The sequence below is a fragment of the Barbus barbus genome (assembly GCF_936440315.1).
Source record: "Barbus barbus genome assembly, chromosome: 11".
NCBI lineage: Eukaryota > Metazoa > Chordata > Actinopteri > Cypriniformes > Cyprinidae > Barbus > Barbus barbus.
In genome coordinates, this window is record NC_136739.1 from 13,330,738 (window position 1) to 13,355,349 (window position 24,612).

At 37.8% G+C, this 24,612-nt stretch overlaps 1 protein-coding gene across 1 annotated transcript in view; it reads left to right on the plus strand.

Annotated features, from left to right (window-relative positions):
- The window catches only part of LOC306876767 (interleukin-1 receptor accessory protein-like 1-A), a gene marked incomplete at both ends in the record, with an annotated part of 68,419 nt that overhangs the window by 31,886 nt on the left and 11,921 nt on the right, over window positions 1–24,612 (plus strand). Inside the window, 3 exons of the mRNA XM_079428169.1 lie at window positions 125–311; window positions 953–1,106; window positions 14,887–14,961. Coding sequence (XP_079284295.1) covers window positions 125–311; window positions 953–1,106; window positions 14,887–14,961 — 416 coding nt within the window. The remainder of the gene's footprint in view (window positions 1–124; window positions 312–952; window positions 1,107–14,886; window positions 14,962–24,612) is intronic.

Consider the following 24,612-nt stretch of genomic DNA (forward strand, 5'->3'; position numbering starts at 1 on the left):
TTTGTTTAGTGTATAGGCTCTGTGAGATGATAACCAATTTACGATCAGTATTTTCTCTGGGTGCATCTGTGTTAATCTGATTACATATAGCACAGTTTATATGCTCTGTGTGTGCGTGTTACAGGAATTCCACGTTTTGTATGAAGGTGTCTATGACTCTGTTGGTTGCTGATAATGACACAGCAGGATGTTATAACTCAAAACTGCGCTACACTGAGAAAGGAGAACTGGGCAAGAGTAAAGACATCTCCTGTCCTGATATCCTGGATTACGTTCAGCCTGGAGAAAAACTGCAGATAACGTGGTACAAGGTACAGTGGGAGATACTCTGAGGTGAATTCACTAAACAGTTGCGCCGTTAAGTGAACAAACCAAGATCTTATTCACAAACCACCTGCGATCCAGCGTCACGGCACCTGCCCCCTGAGAATTTAAATTAAGTCATTGTCATTCTTTTCAGTGCAAACGCACCTCCTTTTTATGTAAATTAGGGTTATTATACTTTATGCCAGTAAGTTAGTGCTATTTGCCAAGGGCAATTAACATTGTGCTTTTACTGCGCATGCAAACTGTAAACAGAAAATTATTTAAAATAGATTGTTTTTGTACATTTTCAATCGATCATGGCAGCAGTAATTTATCAAATGATGATTATAAAGTGTTATAAAATACATTTGAGAGCACATTCTGCATTTTAAAGAGCCGATTCAGTTGTCTGGATTGCAGCAATGGCCCACAAGATCAGGAACTCCAGTCTGCAAATTGTGTTTAGCACTGATTTTTCTGGGCCATGTTTGTGCCGTTGCTTGATTTGCATGCTGTCAGCAAGCGCAATTTATTCTTATTGAATTCCCCTCTGAGTTTTTTCATTATGACAGTATATACAAATGTATATGGTGCAGTTTTGTCTCTTTGTTTCTATATTTTTTTCTCTTTGCCTGCGGGTGTGCAGGAGTGTAACGTGCAGCAGTGGAGGAGCAGCGTGCTGCAGACTGCAGACATCCTCTCCATACAGGAAGTGAAGGAGGATGACATCGGCAACTACACCTGTGAGCTGGTTTTTGGAGGCTTCCTGGTGCGGAGGACGACCTATCTGAGCGTGACAGGTAGTACAGTGTGATGTCTCTTCAGTGAGCGTCTGTGTGTGAGAGCACTTGCTGTTTTTGAAGTGTGAGGTATTAGTCTTCCTTTTGCTTCTTATTTGGTTTCAGTTGCATTCACTGTAACATGCTTTTGTTAACAGGGACTTTCCTGCGTGTGTCGTTAATGCGCAAGTTTTTCAGTGAATAACAACTTTTCAGTCTGTTCCTCATAAAAAGCTTTCATATGATTTCAGAAGATTCAAAATATAGTGCATGAGTCATATGGACTACTTTGTGTGGTTTTCGGAGCCTAATAGTCACAGTCATCATCCATCATTTGTATCATTTTGTGTTCCAGGGATGAAAAAAAATAATCATACGATTTAGAATGAGAGTCTTGTTTCTTTCATTCATTTTTTGGATTTTTTAAAGAAATTTTCTGATCCATAATCAAAACGTTAGATGTATTTTTGCAACACAGAATGTATACAGAAAAGCATTGAATAATGTAGAATAGTTTAAAATGTTTTTAAATGACAGCGCATGTGAAACCGCATAAAGCAAATACTCCAAAAGTGTGAAGCAGCGCTCCCCGATGCATCTGCCAGCCGCACGTCAAAGAGCGGGATCAGTCACCCGAACTGCGCGGAAGAACGTGTGCCGCAATTCAGAAGCGATAAACAGCGCAAGTCGCTTGATCCATTCAGATGTGACACACAATTGTTATACAGTCATGTGATATGAGAACATTAAAGGTTCTGTAGTGATGCTGGCTGAAAACAGCCACGACAATGAGGTATATTGGAAAACGCCAATAGGCTTGTCAGTTCAGTACCATAGTTCTTTAACTTGAAGTTAACACTACAAATAGCCTATGTGTTGGCAGAAATGTATTTATTATAAATGTTACTGTTATTACAAATTGGGGAATATTTTAATTTTATAGAAGGTGTTTTGTAGTTTCTTCATGTTTATTTTTATTTAACTACAAATTTTATAGTTTATTATTACTTATTATTTATTTTAAAAACCATATAACCCATAAACATGGTAATGAGGGCCATGGTTTGACTTCTTGTGACCACCATCCTACTAATATTAGTCAGCTAAATTCTGGATTCCAAGCAAGAACTTCTTTCTTTTGAGAATTTTAATTGAAGTAAAATGTTAATTCAATAAGGGCATGATTAAAGATAAATAGCAGTGTCTTTTATAAATTAGGTGTTTATTATTTACAAATAATAAAGTTCTTAAAGGGAGATTCACCTAAAAATTTTAATTTAAATTCTGTCATCATTTACTCAACATCATGTCATTTGAAACCGGTATGAATTTCTTTCTTCTGTGGAACATAATTTTTACATTTTTGTCCATACAGTAGAAATCAAGGGTAACCAAAATAGTTTGGTAACATTCTACAAAATCTTCTTTTGTGTTCAACAGAAGAAAGTCTTTGGAATGACATGAGGGTGAGGAAATGATGACAGAATTTATTAGCAATACCTTTCCAGCAGTCTAGCTCAAAATCAATGCTTTACTGTCAAGTGCTTTTCTACGTGACAAAAATGCATTATTACGTTTGTTGCATTTGTCATGAATTCAGTAATATCGCTTCTATATAATCAGTATTCGCTTCTGTCCTGATTTATGTATTCATTTATTTTTTCCAATCGAAGGCCCTATGACCCATCAATACATTCAAGGGGGAATTTGTGGGTCGGATGGGCTCGATTTGTCCAGAGCCAAATTTGAACCCCAGTCCAGCTCCCACCCCTGAACGTTATTTTACATTTTACGATCGCAAACACGTACGATCGCAAACAAATCGTTATAGCTGTGGTGTGGACTCTGCTATTATTTAATATTGAGAAAGATTTTTAGAACTATATCTTTGTCGTTATCTTTAACCTTGGTCCTTGGTGTTAACAGGCCTTTACACTTTAAAGCATATCCTGTAAATTTTACAGAAAAAAAGTTGAGTTTGAATTTGAAATTCATTACTGTGACAATTTTCAGGTATAACAGGATGGCATGTAATTTGCCTGTATATTTTATGACTTCTGAAATGTCTTTTGTCTGTTTTTCATTGTAAATTGTTTGGTAAATCATAGTTTTTACATGCAAAAAACATTCATTTGACTAAACCTTTTTACTGTTACAGTATCTTTTTTTACAGTTTATGGGTCTATTTTTTTTACAGTGTATGGATAAAATATGCAAAGAATGTTTTGCCCAGACTGGCACCATGCACATTTTCTTCAGAAAAGTAGCATTTAGTGCCACAGAAATTACACACTGCAGTTTTAAATACAGTCATTTTAATGATAGATATGGTGATGAAGTGGTTAATGTTAACACATATTTTTTTTTAAATATTATTCATAAGCTTTTGGCCTTTATGATAGTCTAGAGAGACAATGAGGGGGAATGAGATCGAATTATGACACAAGGCCAGACCTGTGTTCCCGTGAGCACAACTGCTTATATATGTCGTGAGCATGTGCACTACCCACACACATTTGACCTCTATTACTGCTCTACTCACACAATAACAGAGATAGAGAGAGAGATAGAGACTGACATTTATTCACACACAACACTAAGACGGCAACGGAAAGGTCATTTTCGTCTATATTTTTATGTTTAAACATCTCTGTCTACGATTAAACAGATTCTTATTGGTCCCTTGCGAATTCGGTCCTTTCTGCCACTTTGGCAGGTGAAAAAAATGGCACGTACAGGTGAAAAGAGGTCAGACGTTATTCTCTCTCCCTTTCTAAGCCCTCATTCAGTTGAAACCTATTAAAACACTCTGCGCCTCTCCTCCTGTACTCATTTAAAGCCTATTTTAGGACGGTATTAGACTCTCAGGGACGATTTCCTGGATGGAACTTATAGTCCAGGACGGCAAATGATTCCCAACGGAAAAGCCACCATTAACAGTAAAATTTAGTCCGTAGCTCGATTTAACCCTCGTCACGGAGGCAGAGTTTTGATGTTAGGAGTCGTAGAGCAGTTACGGCAGAATCATAGCACTATAGCTCAATTTGTTTTGAGCTGGTTACAGCAGTACGTCTCTATAATTGCTACAGAAACTTGCCTCGATGGTACATCTCTGCAGCGGGTTATCTGGTGGAGCTGCCTGTGCGCCCGAGGGAGGAAGTTAGCGGAAGAACACGGAATCATTTTCTTGTTTTTGAGTGCTTACAGACAGTCTATTACTGCGGACATGCTTTTCGACAACAAAGATTGGAGCAGTGGGTTTTTTTGTGCCTTTTTGCGCGCATGCATGTCTGAAAATTTGAAGCGTGAAACTGACCTACAAAAATACACAGCCGATGATGTGAATCAGTGCTATTGTACATCCTCTGTCGAGGCAGAGGGCCAAAAATGTGTGTTTAAACACTTAATCATGCGCATTACACACACAAACAGTGAAGAAATTAATTCCTGGGTGAGCATGATTGTGTGTAGTTGGGTGTAAACTCTAGATATCAGTCACAGAAGATGATTATTATAGTAATGGGACAGAGAAATAGTTCAAGCTGGTTTTCAACAGTGAATAAGTGTCCTTTGAGTACAGTAGTGTGCTGTTATATATCTACAGGACACAAGAGCATCATGCTCTTGTAGAGTCCGATGTCCTGTGCGTTGACCTGACCGGTCTGCTGCCCTCTCTCTCACCCAGTGATTCATCATGCTTTGCCTGTAGTCGAAGAAAAAAAACATATCGTTTTAAAAAGACACAGAAAAAAAGAAAAAATGTAGCTGCATATGTTTTTTTTTTTATTAGATAAATGGCAACAGAGAATATAAAATCATTAGAAATGGTTGAGGTGCTCAGTAATGAATACAAGCAACAGATTTTTTTTCGCAATGAGGAACATTTAATGGGTCAAATCATGTTTTTTGATATCAATTCATTATATTCATTATAAAAGGCTATCAAATAATGTGTCTGAAACCAGCAGTTCATGAGGGAAATTTTATTTATGCAGGTATTTTCCCTATATATAATATAATGTAATATAATATAATATGGTAACACTTCAGTATAGGGACCATTCTCATATTAACTAGTTGTTTATTAGCGTGCCTATTAATAAAAATATTGGCTGTTTATTAATACTTATAAAGCACATATTCTGCATGAACATAAACTTAACCACTATACCTTACTAACTATTATTAAGCAGCAAATTAATTATTAATGGTTTGTTAATAGCCAGAACTGGACCTTAAAATAAAGTGTGAACTACAATATAATATAATAACATTTTATTATATAACTTTTTTTCAGCTAAAGAAGAGTAACCTTATAGTGTCAGAGACTTCCTAACACATTTTATTTTCTAGCACCCTTCAGTTTATCAAAACTACCATGTAATTGAATTATTCATTATTCTGGTTATTCATTATTATTTTATTTTACTTCAGGCCTTTGCTTTGAGCATGCCTTGGTAACCACAGGCTATATAAATTCTCTTTTTACGTATTAAAGCTGGTTTCATGTCTCAATAAAATTAAAAAATTCAAATGAATAAGAATGTCCTTGAAACTACAGTAATTTCACCTATTTAAAAAAAACAAAAAACACTTAAATTGTCCTAGTCAGCAATGCGATTAAAATAGAGATCAAATGGAGACTTTTAATTAAGCTAACCTGCTTCTGAGAAAAAAAGACCCCTATAATCTCCCATTTGTCACTTTTTTTTTTCTGCTCAGGAATTTTAGAAGAGGCGTCCAGCTTCTGGATGCAGTGCTGTGTGTGCGATCTGGATGAAGTAGCGCTTTCAGAAAAACAGTTTCCAAAAGTAGCTTGCATTTCCTATTGCTATTTTAGTACAGACAATGTGGTTTCCATGGACACTTGCGTGGTGTCCATGCCAACGGCAGGTTTAGAGCAGTGTAAGCGTGTAAGCGCGTGTGGCCGGGAGGGACTTGCGGTGGAGCAATCCAGGGACAATGCCAACCTTTCTTTACCTCTCCCACCTGTACCAACCCGTGCCCTTCCCACTGAATCTCCATGGAAACGGTCAGGCGAGGGCAGTCGCCCAGATTCGATCCAGTCACCCATAGACGACAGAAGGGTTTGTGGGTAGCTACTGTAGATGGCTAGGGAAGCGCTGCTGAGTGGCAGGGTAGGTATTAAGTGGTTACAAGATGATACACGGGTAAGAGTGCGTTTTGTTTGTTTATCCATTGATCTCCGTGTTGATCGGAGCCCCCGTTGTCTTAAAATCCCCTATAGTGCGCTGGGGCTGCCGTAGCACGTTCTTTACACATGCTCCCAACACCTTGCATCTGTCAAGTCTAATCAGGACAAGATAAGTGTGTGTGTGTTTTGTGTGCGTGTGTGTGTGTGTGTGCACATGTGCCTGTAATCAGTAGAGAGTTATGTAATCATATTTAATTAAGGATTAATTACAGATGCCGCTAAGTGAGAGTGCGACAACTTAACTCTCTCTTAGGGTGTTTTCACACCTGGCTCATTGTTTCGGAACCTGGCACGTTTTCCCCCCTTAGCTCGGTTCGTTTGGGCATATGTGAACACTGCAGTCGCGCTCGGATCCGTGCCAATGATCGGTCCGAGATCGCCTGAACGAGGTGGTCTCGGCTCGATTGAAAACGAACTCTGGAGCGGTTCGGTTGTAGTGAGAAAGCAATCCGATCCAACGGACCAACGAATCAGGCTATATAATGAGTAATTACGTTAGTTCCGTGAAAAGCAGTAGGTGTGCACGTCTTCGCCATTCAAAATCAAAGCGCACCTTTTCGTTTTATTATGCCGTCTTAATGCTCTTCGTATAGGTGCATTTTAACAATGTTTTGCCAACGAATCATGGACTCCTGCTCAAAATGATAAATTAATAAATATATTGACAGCAACAAAAAAACAACAACAAAAAAAAAAACAATAAGCCCTCAAAGCTGTTGTCGTTCCATCCTGTGTGTGTGTGTGTGTGTATGTATGTGTGAGAGAGAGAGTTTGCCTCTCTTTGCAAATGAATCATTGTAATTCCAGCTCCGTGGAACTTTGACCAATGAGAGGACAGTTTACTCGCACGTGACTTGTATTAACAATTTTGGTCCGTTTAGAAACTTTGCCGTGTGAAAGCAAACCACACGAAGAATAAAAAGCAACATTGTAATAATTTTAATCCCCGTTTCGGGAACAAAGCAATCGATTTACAGGTGTGAAAACACACACACACGTTTATTTTCTGTTATGTTGAGGGAATTCTGTTGACTGCTTTTGTTTTTATTATTATTAGAATTGTATTCAGGGCCATAGCCAGCAGGCGACCCGAATCCTGTTTATTTTTGTATCCTAATATTGACATACTTACATATATTTTAAAATTTAGGTAGCATGACCATAGATTGAAATGCACAATATGTGTAATAATTATTTTATGACATATTTTGATACATATTTTTAATAGATACAGTTAATTATACCGGATTTTACTCCAATTACTATTATAATAATAATATGAATATATAATACATAATGTAATATTTTTCATTTAGATTTAGGGCACCAAGTTATGCTTTCATTATTTTAACTCATTTGTATGTAAAACACGTTTAATTAATTATACAGGATTCTGTATCATTTATATTATATTAATAATATTAAAATAAATTACAAAATTTTATATTTCTTAGTTATGTGGAAGGGACCATGGACTGAAACGCATGAACGCATGTTTTATGATGTGTTTTAATAAAAAATTTTAATACATTTAATTAATTATACAGGATCAGATTTTAAAATAATATTGAATATATATTATGAAATGTTATGTTTTTTATTTAGATAGAGGGGACTTATTTGTTTTTTATTATTGTGAAATATGTAAAATACAAATGAATTATCCAGAATTATTAATAATATTAAAATATAATACAAAATGGATTTTTTTTCATTTAGGTGAAATGCACAATTATTTTATTACATATTTTGATGTAAAATACATTACATTCGGATTTGAATGGATTTTATGTAAATTTTTATTATATACAACTTGAAGGGCTGACTAAAATTGGTTAAAGAGTTATTTTTGCTTTTTTCTATCTTTTTAATTTATTAATAATTTTTTGGGATATATTTTGATGTAAAATATATTGAAATAATTATACCAGATGCTACATCAATCCTGTCTCAATTATTATGGGCCCCTCTGGACTTTTAGTTCCCAAGAATCATTCCCACCTTTCACCCCATTAGCTACGGCCCTGCACACACACGGCAGTAATACACATTCCACCTTTTTTACATTCCACTCCAGTAGTTCTTCCCCTCAGAGCTTCCTTTTATCTCACAGTTTATTTCTCAAGGACATCTGAACAGGAATAATGCACAGCATGAAAATCTCTGTCATCACTGAAAATAGAGTCAGATATTCTGAATGCTCTACAAAAGTGAATAGTATCCAGCGCAGTGTGCTGCAGTGATCTCAATGAATAAATTCTCGTGTCCTCCCAAGCATCAAATCTGCCCTAGTTTCACCAGCGAACCGTGCGCTCTGGCTAATGCTAGGACACGTTTGCAGGCTAAAGATCACACAGGGTTTATCTTGTAGTTTAAGCTGCTGCTAAGTAAGGCCGCAAGGTGTGCATTACATCTGTGTACAAGGTTCTTGGGCCATTTGAGGTGCATGAATTTGATTAGCCGTTCCCTTGTTTTGGGTTTATCTGTAATGGAAAAATAGTGTTACAGTAGTCAGAGGGCCATGTAAATTATTTAACCTGCACTGCACACTGCATACTGGCTAAGAAGAGTTATGCAATATGAACTATGATAGAGAGAGTCCTATGTCTGAGGAGGTAACATTTGAAAATAAAAATACACACCACAAAATAATATTTTTTAAATACTGGCTTAATTTATTGTGTTCAATCCACATGAATGTGTCAAACTAGAGGAAATGGATAGACAGACTAATTACAAAGTGAATAACTCTCCCACTCAGATGACATCACTTTCTGTCAGGTTCAAACAAAGACTATAGAATACCCAAGACATATCACTCGTATAGTTTTGAATGGGGAAAATTACCCAATACCTAAACTTAACAACTACCTTACTAACTATTAATAAGCAAATTAAGGGAAAATTTATTAACTTATTAATAGTGAATAAGTGTTCCCTATTCTAAAGTGTTACCGATATTTTTGATGAATTACGAGAGCTCGCTGACCCTCACACAGACAGCAAGGATCCTAACACGATTAAGGCTCAGAAACGTAGCAAGGACATCGTCAAAATAATCCATGTGACATCAGTGGTTCAACCGTAATTTTACGAAGATACGAGAATACTTTTTGTGCGCAAAGAAAACAAAAATAACGACTTTATTCAACAATTTGTCTCCTCCACGTCACCCTATAGCGCCATTTTGGACAGTATCACATACGTAAACAACGTACGTTGTTCTGTTTTAGCAGCACCGTATGCGAATACGTTGTTTACGCTTTGATCTGAACGTAAACAACGTATCCGCGTACATTTACATTTACAGCGACTTACAATTGGGGAATACACAAAGCGATTCATCTTGAAGAGGCAATCAGACAGAGGAAGTGCTCGTAACACCAAGTCTCAGTTATTGTTCAAATAAGTACACGCTAGTAAAGGAGGGAGAGAAAGATAGAGGGAAAGAGTGAGGTTTTTTTTTAAAGTTTTTTTTTTAGTTTAGGATGAAGTCAAGTACTGCCGAAAGAGATGAGTTTTCAGTTGTTGCTTGAAGATTGACAGGGATTCGGCATTCCGGATAGGGGTGGGAAGATTATTCCACCAGCCAGGAATGGTGAACGAGAATGTTCTGGAGAGTGATTTTGAGCCTGTCTGTGACGGTACCACAAGGCGTCGCTCACTAGCAGATCTCAGACTTCTGGAGGGGATGTAGGTTCGTAATAGTGAGTGGAAGTAGGAGGCATACATAAGTTGCATACATTGTTTACGTATGTGATGCTCTCCAAAATGGCGCTATAGGGTAACAAGGAGACGAATTGTTGAATAAAGTCATTATTTTTGTTTTCAACGATATGAGGGTGAGTAATTAATGACAGAATTCATTTGTGGGAGAACTATCCCATTAAAGTTTTTAAATATACTTTTATATTGCAATAATTTCACATTCAATCTTCAAATGAATGTAGAAACAACATAAAGACAGTATTTTTTTATATTTGTTTAATTACTCCTTTTTATGACTGAAGGCGAGGATCACTGAGACCAGGGGCCTGTTCTTCGTACGTCACTTATTACATCTGAGGTTATTTGAAAGATGCCAGATCTTCTAATCCTGATAACTGATCTCTGGCTAATTTGGTTCTTCAAACGTATTCGCGTATTACATTAATATATCTGGATTAAGTTGTCTATGATTACTACGTGTTCTAGTGTTCCCTGAAAAGGGCAGATGTATCGATACTCGAAACCACAATCAGCAATGCAGCGATTGACTGACGGCAAGACACCAACGTAATGACATCACATCATTAAAAAAGACACCTATTGACAGGTTTAAGCTTACGGACCTGTTGCTATGACAGCAAGTCCAGGATGAGCTTCAAAGAACCAAATGATCCCAGATCAAGTAAAATCGTCAACAATCAAATCCAGGTAACTGAGTTAGCGACGTACGAAGAACCGGCCCCAGTACCCTGGAGATGTCTCTAGGACATTGTTTTTTTTTTCTAATATTTAGCCATTTACTATACCCATTCAACAATACAGTATAATTGACAGCTATCAAATTGAACATTTATTATTAGATTTTAAAAAATAACAACTCTTAATTTAAGTTAATTTAAAACAATTTACCTGTGCCCCTCAGCAAGTAGGAAATATACAGAAACAAAACTGACGACATAACTATGATATTGCATGCTCGTAATTTCTCTTGCACTTATGAAATAAGTATATGAAGTAGAAGAATATGGAATTATATACGGCGCCCCACCACATTTGTGTGTCCAATTGAAGAGCACGTGCTACACGCGCAGTATAACGGCTGACAGGACAGGAAAATTAGTTTTTACCAACATATGGCCTGACAACATTTCATCTGACTGCAGTTCATTGTTGTTCTACTGAAGCTCCCTTGTCACCTGTACCTTTTCTGGGCTCTTTCAATATCAAAAATATTATCTAAAAATATATTATCAATTTATTTATTATTACTAGTTTTATAAATATTATTATTCTAATAATCTGAACTGTAAGTGTGTGTGTGTGTGTGTGTGTGTACAGTGGCTGCCAAAAACTATTTGTACACTTAAGCCGCACTAAACAATTTGTGAATGTAATTGCATTTGCAATTTCTAACATATTTTACTATCACTTTTAACCAACTGATTCCATGGTTATTTTAATGGAAGTAGAGTCAGTTCCCCTCAATTTCACACAGGTGCCTCTAGTGATTGTGTCCCATTCAACTCAGAAAATCAGAATGTGCAACTTCCTGCCTGGAAAAGTGCAACAGAGCACCACTCAAAATCAGACTTCCAACTTGGAAATGTGTACAGTTATCTAATGCATAGAACTTTATACAATTTTAAGCATGCCCAGTTACTTTTTCGGGCTATATACATTTATGAAATGTGTGTTTGTGGCAATGTGTACATGTGTGTGTGTGTGTGTGTGTGTGTGTGTGTGTGTGTGTCAGAGAAGAAGAGCTGTGAACCTCAGAGGGAGCCTGTGCTATCACACCTCTCCTACTCGCAGTCTGTCAATATATCAGTCTCAAACTCCGTGAACTCATCTCACACACAGAAACTACTCTACGAGTGTGAGTCAGAGAGAATGATAACACACACAGAGCATGGAGGAATTTAAAAGCGGACTGATTCTTGTAGTTTTTCTGGGTTGTAGCTTCCCTCCCGCTGAGTGTAACCAGTCTCCCCACCGCGCTGGCCCGAGTGTTTTTATTTCTCTCCTCTTCTGCATCACGCCATCCTTCAGTCACACTCATCCCTTGCTTCAGAGCCAACCCACATTTCCACTCTATCTCTCTCTTTTCATCTCCCTCTGTATTCCTCTCTCTCAGGGACAAATTCACTAAACAGTTGTGCCATTTTTGCATCCGGTATTTCAAGGCAAAAACCAGCTTCTAACGAATCGCAATCAGGTCTAACCATTTAGATTTTTTTTGCACAAACACCTCCTTTCTATCTAAATTCAGAACCGATTTGGTGAATGCTAGTGAATTGGGCACTAAAACAACGCAGACAGTGTTCGCAAATAAATGGTGCTGTCAGTGGGCGCAGTTCAATCTTAGTGAATTCTCCTCTCTGTCTCGCTCTTTCTCTTTTTACTTTTAGACATAGAGACGATAGCATCTTCATTTTTAGGGGGTTTGTCATGGTTGTGGGTTCGAGTCGTGGTGACACTACATTGCTCATTGCTTAGATTAGCTGTGTAATTGTTCTACCAGACAGCAAGCAATTTGTATGGTGACTCATCCTCTCTCTCTCGCTTTCTCTCTTTTCTCTCGTCCTCTCAATCTCCACACGTCCTCAAGCTGCGTTTAAAGCATGTTATGATAGTTACAGTCTTGACAGGCTCATTAAAGACCCCCATATTCTCCAAAAAAATATTTTAAAGGAATAGTTCACCCTAATATTGCAAATTATTTTTCATCATTTGCTCACCCCCATGTTGTTTCAAACCCGTCTTCCGTGGTACACAAAATGATTATTCAGAAGGCTGTGCTGGCTGCATTTTCCGTGCAATTACAATGAGGACTGAAGGTCACAAGAAAATTAAAGCAAAGTAAAGCAAAGGTGTGCTGTATTACAACTATCCGAAGTCATTGATGGCTCTGTGAAGAAGAACCAGGCCAAAATTAATGTTATGATTCACTTCTTGTTTATCACGTGGACCCAGGGTATTTTTGTAATGGCTTTTTTGACCACTGCCATGTGCTGTATGGTAATTGTTGTCCCTCACAATCATGCGCATGTATTTTAAAATAAGATTTTTATTTCTTTTATTTCCTCCACCATTAATAAATCGTCTTCTGAACAGTTTTATTTCTGAGGAGCCTTGCAAATTTATTTTTACAGTCATCCCCATGAGAAACGGTTACAGTTTGAATAGGGCTGTAGTTTCAAGAATCATATCAGTCCAGTTTGTAACGAATCAGTTTTGTGAACTGGATTAGCTGATTTATTGAAGATCAATATCCAACTCAACTTAAATTTCTGTCTTAAACAAAACAATTTCTTAAAACTATCAAATGACTTCAGAAATATAGCACGAGTTTGTGCCTGGTGTCCTTTTTGAAGCTTCAGTCTGAAAGATGGTTTTGAAAAATATTGTTTTGTTTTCCACTGAACAAATAAATGAGAGTGGGTAAATAATGACCAAATTAAAATTTTTGGTTAAACTACCATATTTGACAGAAAACAGGGTCGCACATGGTTGCATACGTGTATGTTACATTTTATTGTTACATTAATAATGTAAAAGTAGCAAACATTATAAACACCATAAACATTGTAATTCCCCTTACTCCACAACAAACGGAACAAGAATGAAAAATGTAAGTATAAAAACATAAATTATAGTGGCATTAATTATAAACAACATTTATTATAAACGTCAAGCCCAAAACAAATTTATTTAAAATAAAACTGAAACTACCAGGCTGACATATAGTACTGTAAATGCACCATTAAAAATGCTCAGGTACCTCTTTCATTCGGCACAAATCTAAATGTGTGCATTTTGCGCAAGTTTTGTGTGCTTGATGTTAATTGCTTTAATATAAGTCAATTTAGAATATAAATCGCAGTGCTTTTCAGATAATAAAAACGCAATTTATATACCATGAAATAGGGTATTCCTTTAAAAAAAGTTGTTAATATCCAAAAACACGCACTATCACATGAACAATGTTATTTATTGTTGAATTTCCGTCATACAGCTACATTGTGATATATACCGTTACCGTGAATGGGTTTCTTACACAGTGATTTACGATTTTAGTCACACCGTCCACTTCCAGTGAACTAATGTGTCCATTTCCCTTACAACTTTAACAGGGAAATGCGCAGCATGGGTCAGCAGCGAGATGTGTATATTCCGGAAGCGTAATTCATTAATTTGCTGTTTGCTATCCGTCAGTCACCCGGAATAATCCGTCGGGAGGGGCCAGTGCGCTTTCCTCCGCCGAGTGAAAATTGGATTTTGGATGAGCGATCGCACGGCTTAAACTTCCACCAGCTCACTGTCTATTAAGTGCACCCCCCACGTCACGCACACACACACACACACACACTCAACCCAGAACCAATGTAGAGCCGCGACAAACACATACAAATATACATCCTCGAGTTTTAAGAGTTACATAAAGCCGAATGCATACGCACACGTATGCAGCCACAGTGACACCATGCGTGTAGTATTACCTACAGCGATCTGTGCTTGAGAAAAGCCGACTGAACAAACACAGTCAGCATAATCACCAGAGAGAAAGACACGTACACACCTCTGACTCGAAGGAAATGAGCTGGAATTTGGAGCATCGTGCCCACATGGGGAGAGGAAGATCTGGAGAGAGAGGGATGTGGGGAGGATTGATGGATAGGGAAAAAAAGTCAAGAAGAACAGAAAGGAGAGCACTGGGGAGACCAAGACAATTCTCGCTGAGATGTTGATGGTGAAATGCTGGAGTTTACTCATCCAATCACGAACGTGTGGGCAGAGAGAGGGAGAGAGTGTGTGCTTCATCAGAGGTGCTTGATGTCACTTAGTAAAAATAACGCGCTGTGTGTGTGTGTGTTTCAGCTCCTCTGACTGAAGAGCCCCCCAGGATTCTCTTTCCCTCTGAAAACAAGCTCCTCACCATGGACGTGCAGCTCGGTAAGAACAGCTTCTGCTTGTGTACATGTACGTGTGTGTGTTGGGAGGAGGAGGAGGAGGAGGATGGGGGGTTGTTCGCAATGCCATGTACTATTTTTGAAAGAACGTAGTATGTAATATGCTGTGCACAGTAAGCAAATTTTCTGAATACATGGATTACCCGGATGAACTGCTACATTTGTTGAAATGTGCAGTGTAGAACCAGAGCACACTGCGTGGAATATTGTATCCCATGATGCACTGCACTTGACTTGACCTTCTATTTCCAGGGTGACAAAAGAACCGGAGGCGATATCAATCATGGTTTTTCACGATTTGTCTGGTTGACTCATTTTTGAAGGGTCTGCCAAAATGTATGCACAAACCTGGATTACAATATGCAAATAATAAAATAATGCTCACTAAATTAAAGATTCAAACAGTTGCACCATTTTAGCCAAAATGTTTCTTTGGTAATCCACTTTCTTGTCATATCACGCACATCTTAAATAACCAAGTGCCAAAGGCATTATTTGTTTTTTTCTTTTGTTTATTTTTAGTTTTTTTTAGATTTGCTTCTGCCAGGGGCTATCCACTATGTCAATATACATTACAATTTTAAAGTTTGGGGTCAGTGATTTTGTTTGTTTGTTTTTTTGTTTAAATTTTAAGTTTTTGAAAGTCTCTTATGCTACCTAAAGCATATAATTGATCGCAATATGTGCAATATGTTTTCTCATTTAATATATTTAAAAATAATAATTTTCAGAAGCCAGCAGTATTTAAAAATACTGATATTGTCTGTTATTGTCAATGCTGAAAACAGCTTTGCTGCTTGATATTTTTGTAGAAACTGTGATAGTTTTTTTTAATTCTTTGATGAAAAGAAAGGTTATAAGAGCAGTATTTATTTAAAATTGAAATCTTCTGTAACAATGTAAATCTTTGCTGTTATCTTTAATCAATTTAATGCATTGTTGCTTTATAAAAGTTTCTTTCACAAAAAAATGTATAAATCTTACACATTTTTGAAAGGCACTGTGTATGATGCATAGTTTAATGTACCATTTCTACAAAAGTCAGGCTATTTGATGCAATTACAGTTTGCATCAAATAGCGCTGACAATGATGTTTTGTTTGGCATTCTGCTTATGGAAAGCTGGCAGTAAATTGAATACTACTTTAAAGAGATGTTTGTGAACATTTTTTATTGATCATGGCAGTAATTAATTCATCAAATAATGATGAAATTATGTAGAAGAGCGTTATAACCGGGCATATATCCAGGTGTTTGGTGCAGCGGAATGCACTTTTGGCATTTTAAAGAGCCAATTGCTCTACAGTCCCAGATAAATAAATTAAAAAAAGACCCAGTCGGGGTTTAGCAACAGCAGAAAGCGCATGCAAATAATTTGCACAATTCACTTTTAATCCAAGAATTTTCCTCTTATTACAGTGAAACACTGTGTGCTGTCTTTTTGAAATACTGTAATAGGCAGTATGCAGTATACTGCAGAGTAAGCAGTACAGTAGTATTCTATTCCAAACATAGCTAATGTGGTTCATGCATTTGAATTGTGTTTGTGCAAGAAATTTGTAAGTAAACAGAGAGTCACTGTAATGGATTTACTCACAAAAACACAAGCAAAACAGTTTCAAAAATGTGTGAACTGTTTTGTTATTGAAAAGACTTCAAACTGTTACTAAAAGAGACTCATGGAGGATGTTTAAACCCATGCAGTTATGCGTTAACTCGGCAGCAGCAGCATTTGCGTATGTGTGTGTGTGTGTGTGTTAACGCCTGAGAAAGGAGTTCCCCTGCTAGACAGATAGCTGCTATAGTCAGCATTGTGATGCTATGTTGTTTATGCTCTGAATGGAAGTCGTTCTCATAAATGCAAATCCTCTATGCTAATTATCTGCTGTTGTCTCCCAACAATAGCCGCTCTATATGGTGCCGAAACATTCAGTGGGCCTTCTTTTGGATTTCGCTCTGTGTGTGTGTGTGTTGATCCGAGCTCCTTGTGCATGTTAACACACGCATACCGTCCTTTTTAATATATGTAATGGACTGAGATGTGCGTGTTCGCGCATGTGCGCTAGTCTGTTAGCGTGTGCATTGAACTGAACCGCGTGTGTGTGTGTGTGTTTGGTGGATGAAGCCGCGTCTGTTTGTTTGGCGGAGACTCTGGATCCAGGCATGTTGGAAACAGGAGCAGATTGGAGCATATTGTGGCGGCTCTGACCATGTTCTGCCTTCAGAATGAGCAGAGAGAGAGCAGGACACCACTCATCGACTAGAGACACACTGACCACATGAGTAATTTTTAGGATTAGACAGCGTGTGCCGTGTGCGTTGTGGGCTGCTTAGCTGAATTAGTATAATAGAACCCAGTGAAGTTGAACTTTGTTGTGTTGTGTTCAGTTTCATCTCTCTTTCTCAGTTCAGTTGAAAAACTACATTTTTGTATTTCTAAATACTTTGCAGAATCATGAGAACCTAAATAGAATTTTGATTTAAATGAAGTTACTATTGTAGTGAAGAAGCGATATCAAATCTTTTCTCACTAAATTGTGCCGTCTTAGATTTATAATGACACCTGGTGGTTAGGATGTAGCATCATTTAAAGATTTTCAGTTAGTTGTTCTTATTCGACTGATTCTGTGAGTACAAGTATATGATAATTGTACAGTGGCTGAGAGAGCTCAACTTCAGAAAACACATGCAAATAGAAAAAGCACCAGCAAATTAAGAAAAAATCGTCATCAGTTGACAGCATGTGCTGGAAATGCTCACAACACAGACAAAGAAACGTGCAACTAGCACAGACTACATTAAAATTATCTCAGCAAAACAAAAATTAACCATGTTTTTTGCCATTACCACAGTTGTACAAATACCATGGTTAGTGTAGTAAATTCATAGTTCATTTGTGCATGGTTACCATGGTTTAACTATAGTAACCATTTTTTGTATAATGTTTTAATTACTTAATTTAATTAGGATGTTAGGTATAGTATATTATTAGTATATTAGGATGTTAAAATAAAGAAAAATCTCACCTTTCAGAGCAAACATTGATAACTATGTCCCAGCCGTCTTCGTCACTTTGTGGTTCCCTTAAAGATTTCGAGGTGGTCTCTGCCTATTTGCAGAGCGTTTCTGTTTTACAGTGCGTTTATTTATTTGTTTGTGTTGTGAGCATTTGTAGCGCGCTTGTTGTCAAATTGATGATGTTTTCTTAATTTGCAGGTGTTTTTTTCATTTGCAGTGCGTTAAACTCTCTCGCCTACCAAGAAAAAAAATGTTAGGTCACGACTCTCAAATGTGTTTAATAGACTTAAATGGCAAAATTGTATTTATTTATTTATGAAACTACTAATTTTGTTGGAAAAAATTATTTCACCTTTTCCAAAATGAATGAAATAGTTAAAAATTTAATATAAAAATAAATAAATACATAGTAAATGAAGTGTATCAATAAATTTGACCAAAAATGTAATCAAATTAAGTTAACATAATAAATGAACAAATCATTAAAATGATAAATATACCACTAATTTTCATTTCAGTGACTTTGACAAATCAAGTACAGACATACTGGTTCTTCGAAATTTCAAATGTGTGGCATACAGGTGTGGTTTTCAGGTGACATCTAATGAAAGAACTTCAGTTAAAATGAGAGGGCGATTTTGAAGGAAAGAAGAGCATTAAGGAACATGCAAGGAGGTTCTGAGAGATGAAGACAGAATTTTGAGCTGGTGGAAGAATATTTAATGCTTTTAGAACGTTTCAGGAGGGAATCGCTTCTCGCTGAGCACTTCCTGCAGAAATCTTATTGGACATGCTCAGAGTCAGACAGACACACACACACACACACACACGTGCAAACTTAATCACATACAGTTTTATAAGTATATAGCAGGTAAGAGGATATTGCTGGACTAATACTAGTTATTTCCAGCATTTGTTGATGCTACTGTGTAATACTATGTGATATGTATGATGTATATGGCCATTACTTTGCTATAAACATGCTTATTATGAGAGATGAGCTATCAAAATCATTTTTCATGCTCCCTGCCATAGACGCGGAACAGATGATGATGTGAGATGATGGGATGATGAGTGAAGGATAGAGTGTGCTGTGTGTGAACCCATCACATCCAAACATTATTAATGACAACAGGGGCACTCACACACACCTATGTGTGCGCGTGCACATACACAAACACACAAGCACAACTCAAATATCGCAGACAAACAAAGAAAAGGAAAAAACGAGACAGAAATAAACTGGGCTGACTCACATTCAACATGGAAAGAGGGGAAAAAGGTGACCTTTTTTCCTGTGTCTATGCAGTCGCCAGCCAAGATGCACAGATAGAAAAGGAACAATGCAGGAAATACTTGACTATCTATCTGTATTATATATATTGAATTGGACTGATGAGAGTTCATCTTAACCTTCATGTTCTGTATGGGCTCTTAGAGCCCTCAAGGGCTCGAAAATATACCAATAAACATTGAAATATCTGGTTGAAACTCCATTGCTTGTTCTAATCTTATGAGATCTGATTATAAACAAAATTTCAGCTTGATAACATGCATCAACCGTCTTTTATGAAAAATTGCTTCATTACTTTTGTTTGGAGTCTCAGAGAACTCGGATGCGAAGCATTAATAAATGCAATGAATTTTCACATGCTAACTTTTTTTTGTGTGTACACCCCTGTCAGTTATTTATTTTAATTTCTTTTATTGTATTTTTCAAAAATGTTGTTTGGAGGGGTCCTGGGGTCAGTTACTGAAATGGATGCTAGTAAGATTTCTGAAAAGTGTTGGAAAAGAGAGGGAAAAAGCTTCAGTGTACCTACCTACTGGATTGTGATTGGCTCAGATAAACTTATTAAATTGTTATTTTTATAAATACTATTATTATTTGTAATTTATGTGAGTCATTGGGGCTTCTGAGTCATAAAAACAACAAAAAAGTAAAGTCAATCTCAAATGAACATGAGGGTTAATTAAACACAATCTAACTTAATTGAAATGTATTCACTGTGTGTCTTTGCTTTGCTTCCTCACAGATGGCACAAAACACACACGTACGTTAACGCAGAAGTGGGGAGGATTTGTGCAGAGGTATTCAGAGAACACTTCTTAATATTAATCACCCTTGCCCAAAATAATACAGTTGTTGCTAAGCAACCATTGGGAGATGAGGGCATTTCTCTAAATAAATATCTTTATTATTGGGTAAGATTGGACGCTGATATCCTTAAAGGAACAGCGTAAAAGCAGTGGATATGTGCAAAAGCTGTGTTTCTGCTCTTAGGATATTGAGCTAAATAGCTTGGAACCAGATATTTGGGGTTTACAAGCCCATTTTCAGGCCACAGCTGTGGATTAAATGATTAATTAAATGATTATTTTTTATGACATTTCTTGTTAATTCAAATCTAATCTTTGTTTAATAAACATTTGTATGTAATGCGCAGTAGGCAAATGAGCGATCGTAACAGCCAATGAGCAGCAACTTAGTTATCCGCTTCACATTTTTGAGCACATACATTTTCAGCTTAATTTGAGAAAGAGAGAGAGCGCAAAAGAGGAACGACTAGACGGAGAGGTCGCTTTATCTCTATTCTGAAGTGTTCACTCCAATTCAGAGTCCTTTGTCCCAAATTTTGGGTCCACAAGGCCACGGTTTCTAATCATGCATATGACCCTGTTAGAGTTGCCACGACCTTTCATGTGCTGGCAGTTTTTGGCATGCCCTTTAAAAGGAAAGTTCACCCAAAATTCTGTGATCATTTACTCACCCTCATGCCATTCCAGACCCGTTTGACTTTGATTCAGAGAGATTTAGCAGAATGTCTGAGCTGCATTTTTCCATACAATTAAAGTGCATTTCCAGAGTTTCTAAGGCTCAAAGCATTGGATCCTGTATATTTCACTTTTTAAGTACAATATCCAGATTTATTCAGACAAACAAAATGAATGCTGGTTTGTCGCATATGTCATCCAGACAATATCTTTCTGTCTAAGTTGGCTGCCAGAATAACAGAAAAATGGACACAGATTCTATTCATCGTCAAAAGTTTTTCATGTAGATGTGGAGATAAATGGCATATGTAACAATTACCTGTTCTTGCATAGAGACACAGCAAATAAAGTGTAATTTCACTCTCTACTTGAATCTGTCTTTGTACCGCTCTTTGATGCTTAACCCTTGACTCTCTAACCCCTGCATCTCTCTAAATTGTTTGATCTCTGTCCTTTCTGTCCTTCACTTTAGTAAGAAGAAATCCTTTCATCTGACATTCCACAACACTCGTCCTTCCTTCTGCTGAGGTTTAGTTGTAGGCGTAGCTTAAACCATACATAAACCACCTGTCAGTCTGGTAACAGATTCATACTCACCTGCATTCAGAAAAGAGGAGTATTAAACACACACTCACTCACTCGTGTCAAACACAGAGCGTTTCACAGTCAGCCATCTACAAACTGTTGGGAGTTACTCGTACTTGAACAAATTGCCATTTTTATTTCTTTTCCTAGCCTGAGCTTCAAGAATAATCAGATCAAATCAGATTTTCAGCCCAAAAACACCTAATTTGTGTCCATCCTGGCCGTTTGTCAGATATCCAGAGTTTATTATCTTTCCTTTGGGGATTTGAACCCAAACTTCATTGCTGGCTCTTAGAAGCTGAAGGAAACTGAAGAGAGTGTGACTGTGAGTCCTATTAAATTGAAATATAAAAAGGATCTTTAAAGGAATAGTAAACTATTCACCCTCACCCTCATGTCCTTCCAAACCCGTATCTTTTTAGTACATGGTAATATACAGTAGGTACGGAAAGTATTCAGACCCCCTTAAATTTTTCACTCTTTGTTATATTGCAGCCATTTGCTAAAATCATTTAAGTTCATTTTTTTCCTCATTAATGTACACACAGCACCCCATATTGTCAGAAAAACACAGAATTGTTGACATTTTTGCAGATTTATTAAAAAAGAAAAACTGAAATATCACATGGTCCTAAGTATTCAGACCCTTTGCTCAGTATTTAGTAGAAGCACCCTTTTGATCTAATACAGACATGAGTCTTTTTGGGAAAGATGCAACAAGTTTTTCACACCTGGATTTGGGGATCCTCTGCCACTCCTCCTTGCAGATCCTCTCCAGTTCTGTCAGGTTGGATGGTAAACGTTGGTGGACAGCCATTTTTAGGTCTCTCCAGAGATGCTCGATTGGGTTTAAGTCAGGGCTCTGGCTGGGCCATTCAAGAACAGTCACGGAGTTGTTGTGAAGCCACTCCTTCATTATTTTAGCTGTGTGCTTGGGGTCATTGTCTTGTTGTAAGGTAAACCTTCGGCCCAGTCTGAGGTCCTGAGCACTCTGGAGAAGGTTTTCGTCCAGGATATCCCTGTACTTGGCCGCATTCATCTTTCCCTCGACTGCAACCAGTCGTCCTGTCCCTGCAGCTGAAAAACACCCCCACAGCATGATGCTGCCACCACCATGCTTCACTGTTGGGGCTGTATTGGACAGGTGATGAGCAGTGCCTGGTTTTCTCCACACATACCGCTTAGAATTAAGGCCAAAAAGTTCTGTCTTGGTCTCATCAGACCAGAGAATCTTATTTCTCACCATCTTGTGGTCCTTCAGGTGTTTTTTTGTGTCTTGCACTGAGGAGAGGCTTCCGTCGGGCCACTCTGCCATAAAGCCCCAACTGGTGGAGGGCTGCAGTGATGGTTGACTTTCTACAACTTTCTCCCATCTCCCGACTGCATCTCTGGAGGTCAGCCACAGTGATCTTTGGGTTCTTCTTTACCTCTCTCACCAAGGCTCTTCTCCCCCGATAGCTCAGTTTGGCCGGACGGCCAGCTCTAAGAAGGGTTCTGGTCGTCCCAAACGTCATCCATTTAAGGATTATGGAGGCCACTGTGCTCTTAGGAACCTTAAGTGCAGCAGAATTTTTTTTGTAACCTTGGCCAGATCTGTGCCTTGCCACAATTCTGTCTCTGAGCTCTTCAGGCAGTTCCTTTGACCTCATGATTCTCATTTGCTCCGACATGCACTGTGAGCTGTAAGGTCTTATATAGACAGGTGTGTGGCTTTCCTAATCAAGTCCAGTCAGTATAATCAAACACAGCTGGACTCAAATGAAGGTGTAGAACCATCTCAAGGATGATCCGAAGAAATGGACAGCACCTGAGTTAAATATATGAGTGTCACAGCAAAGGGTCTGAATACTTAGGACCATGTGATATTTCAGTTTTTCTTTTTTAATAAATCTGCAAAAATGTCAACAATTCTGTGTTTTTCTGTCAATATGGGGTGCTGTGTGTACATTAATGAGGGAAGAAAAATTAACAAATGATTTTAGCAAATGGCTGCAATATAACAAAGAGTGAAAAATTGAAGGGGGTCTGAATACTTTCCGTACCCACTGTATATACAGGTGCATCTCAAAAAATTATAATATCGTGAAAAAGTTTTTTATTGTAACTTATTTCAAAAAGTGAAACTTTCATATATTCTAGATTCATTACATGTAATGTAAAACATTTCAAAAGTTTTTTTTTGATGATTAGAGCTTACAGTTCATGAAAGTCAAAAGCCAGTATCTCAAAATATTTACATTTGAGCTTCATTAAATGACCATCAATACAGTATAAATTTGGGGTATCTCTTGTTCTTTGAAACCACAATAATGGGGAAGACTGTTGACTTGGCAATGATCCAGAAGACAATCATTGACACAAAGAGGGTAAGTGACAGAATGTCGTTACTGAAAGGTGTGGCTGTTCACAGAGTGCTGTATCAAAGCATATTAAATGCAAAGTTGACCGGAATGAAGAAATTAGGTAGGAAAAGGTGCACAAGCAACAGGGATGACCGCAAGCTTGAGAATACTGTCAAGCAAAGCTGATTCAAACACATGGGAGAGCTTCACAAGGAGTGGACTGAAGCTGGAGTCAGTGCATCAAGAGTCTCCACGCTCAGACGTCTTCAGGAAAAGGGCTACCAAGCCACTTCTGAAACAGAAACAACGTCAGAAGCATCTTACCTGGGCTGTGGAGAAAAAGAACTGGACTGTTGTTCAGTGGTCCAAAGTCCTCTTTTCAGATAAAAATAAAATTTGCATTTCATTTGGAAATCAAGGTCTGGAGTCTGGAGGTAGACTGGAGAGGCACAGAATCCAAGCTGCTTGAAGTCCAGTGTGAAGTTTCCGAAGTCAGTGATGATTTGGGGTACCGTGATGTCTGCTGGTGTTGGTCCATTGTGTTTTATCAAGTCCAGAGTCAATGCAGCCGTCTACCAGGAGATTTTGGAGCACTTTATGCTTCCATCTGCTGACAAGCTTTATGGAGATGCTGATTTGCTTTTCCAGCAGGACTTTAGCACCTGCCCACGGTGCCAAAACCACTTCCAAGTGGTTTGCTGACCATGATTTTACTCTGCTTGATTGGCCAGCCAACATGCCTGACCTGAACCCCATATGGAATATATGGTATATTTTCAAGAGAAAGACTGATCAGTCGATCCAACAATCCAGACGAGCTGAAGGCTCAATAGTGCCTCAGCAGTGCCACAGACTGATCGCTTCCATGCCACTCCTCACTGATGCTGGAGTTTGTGCTAAAGGAGCCCCGACCAA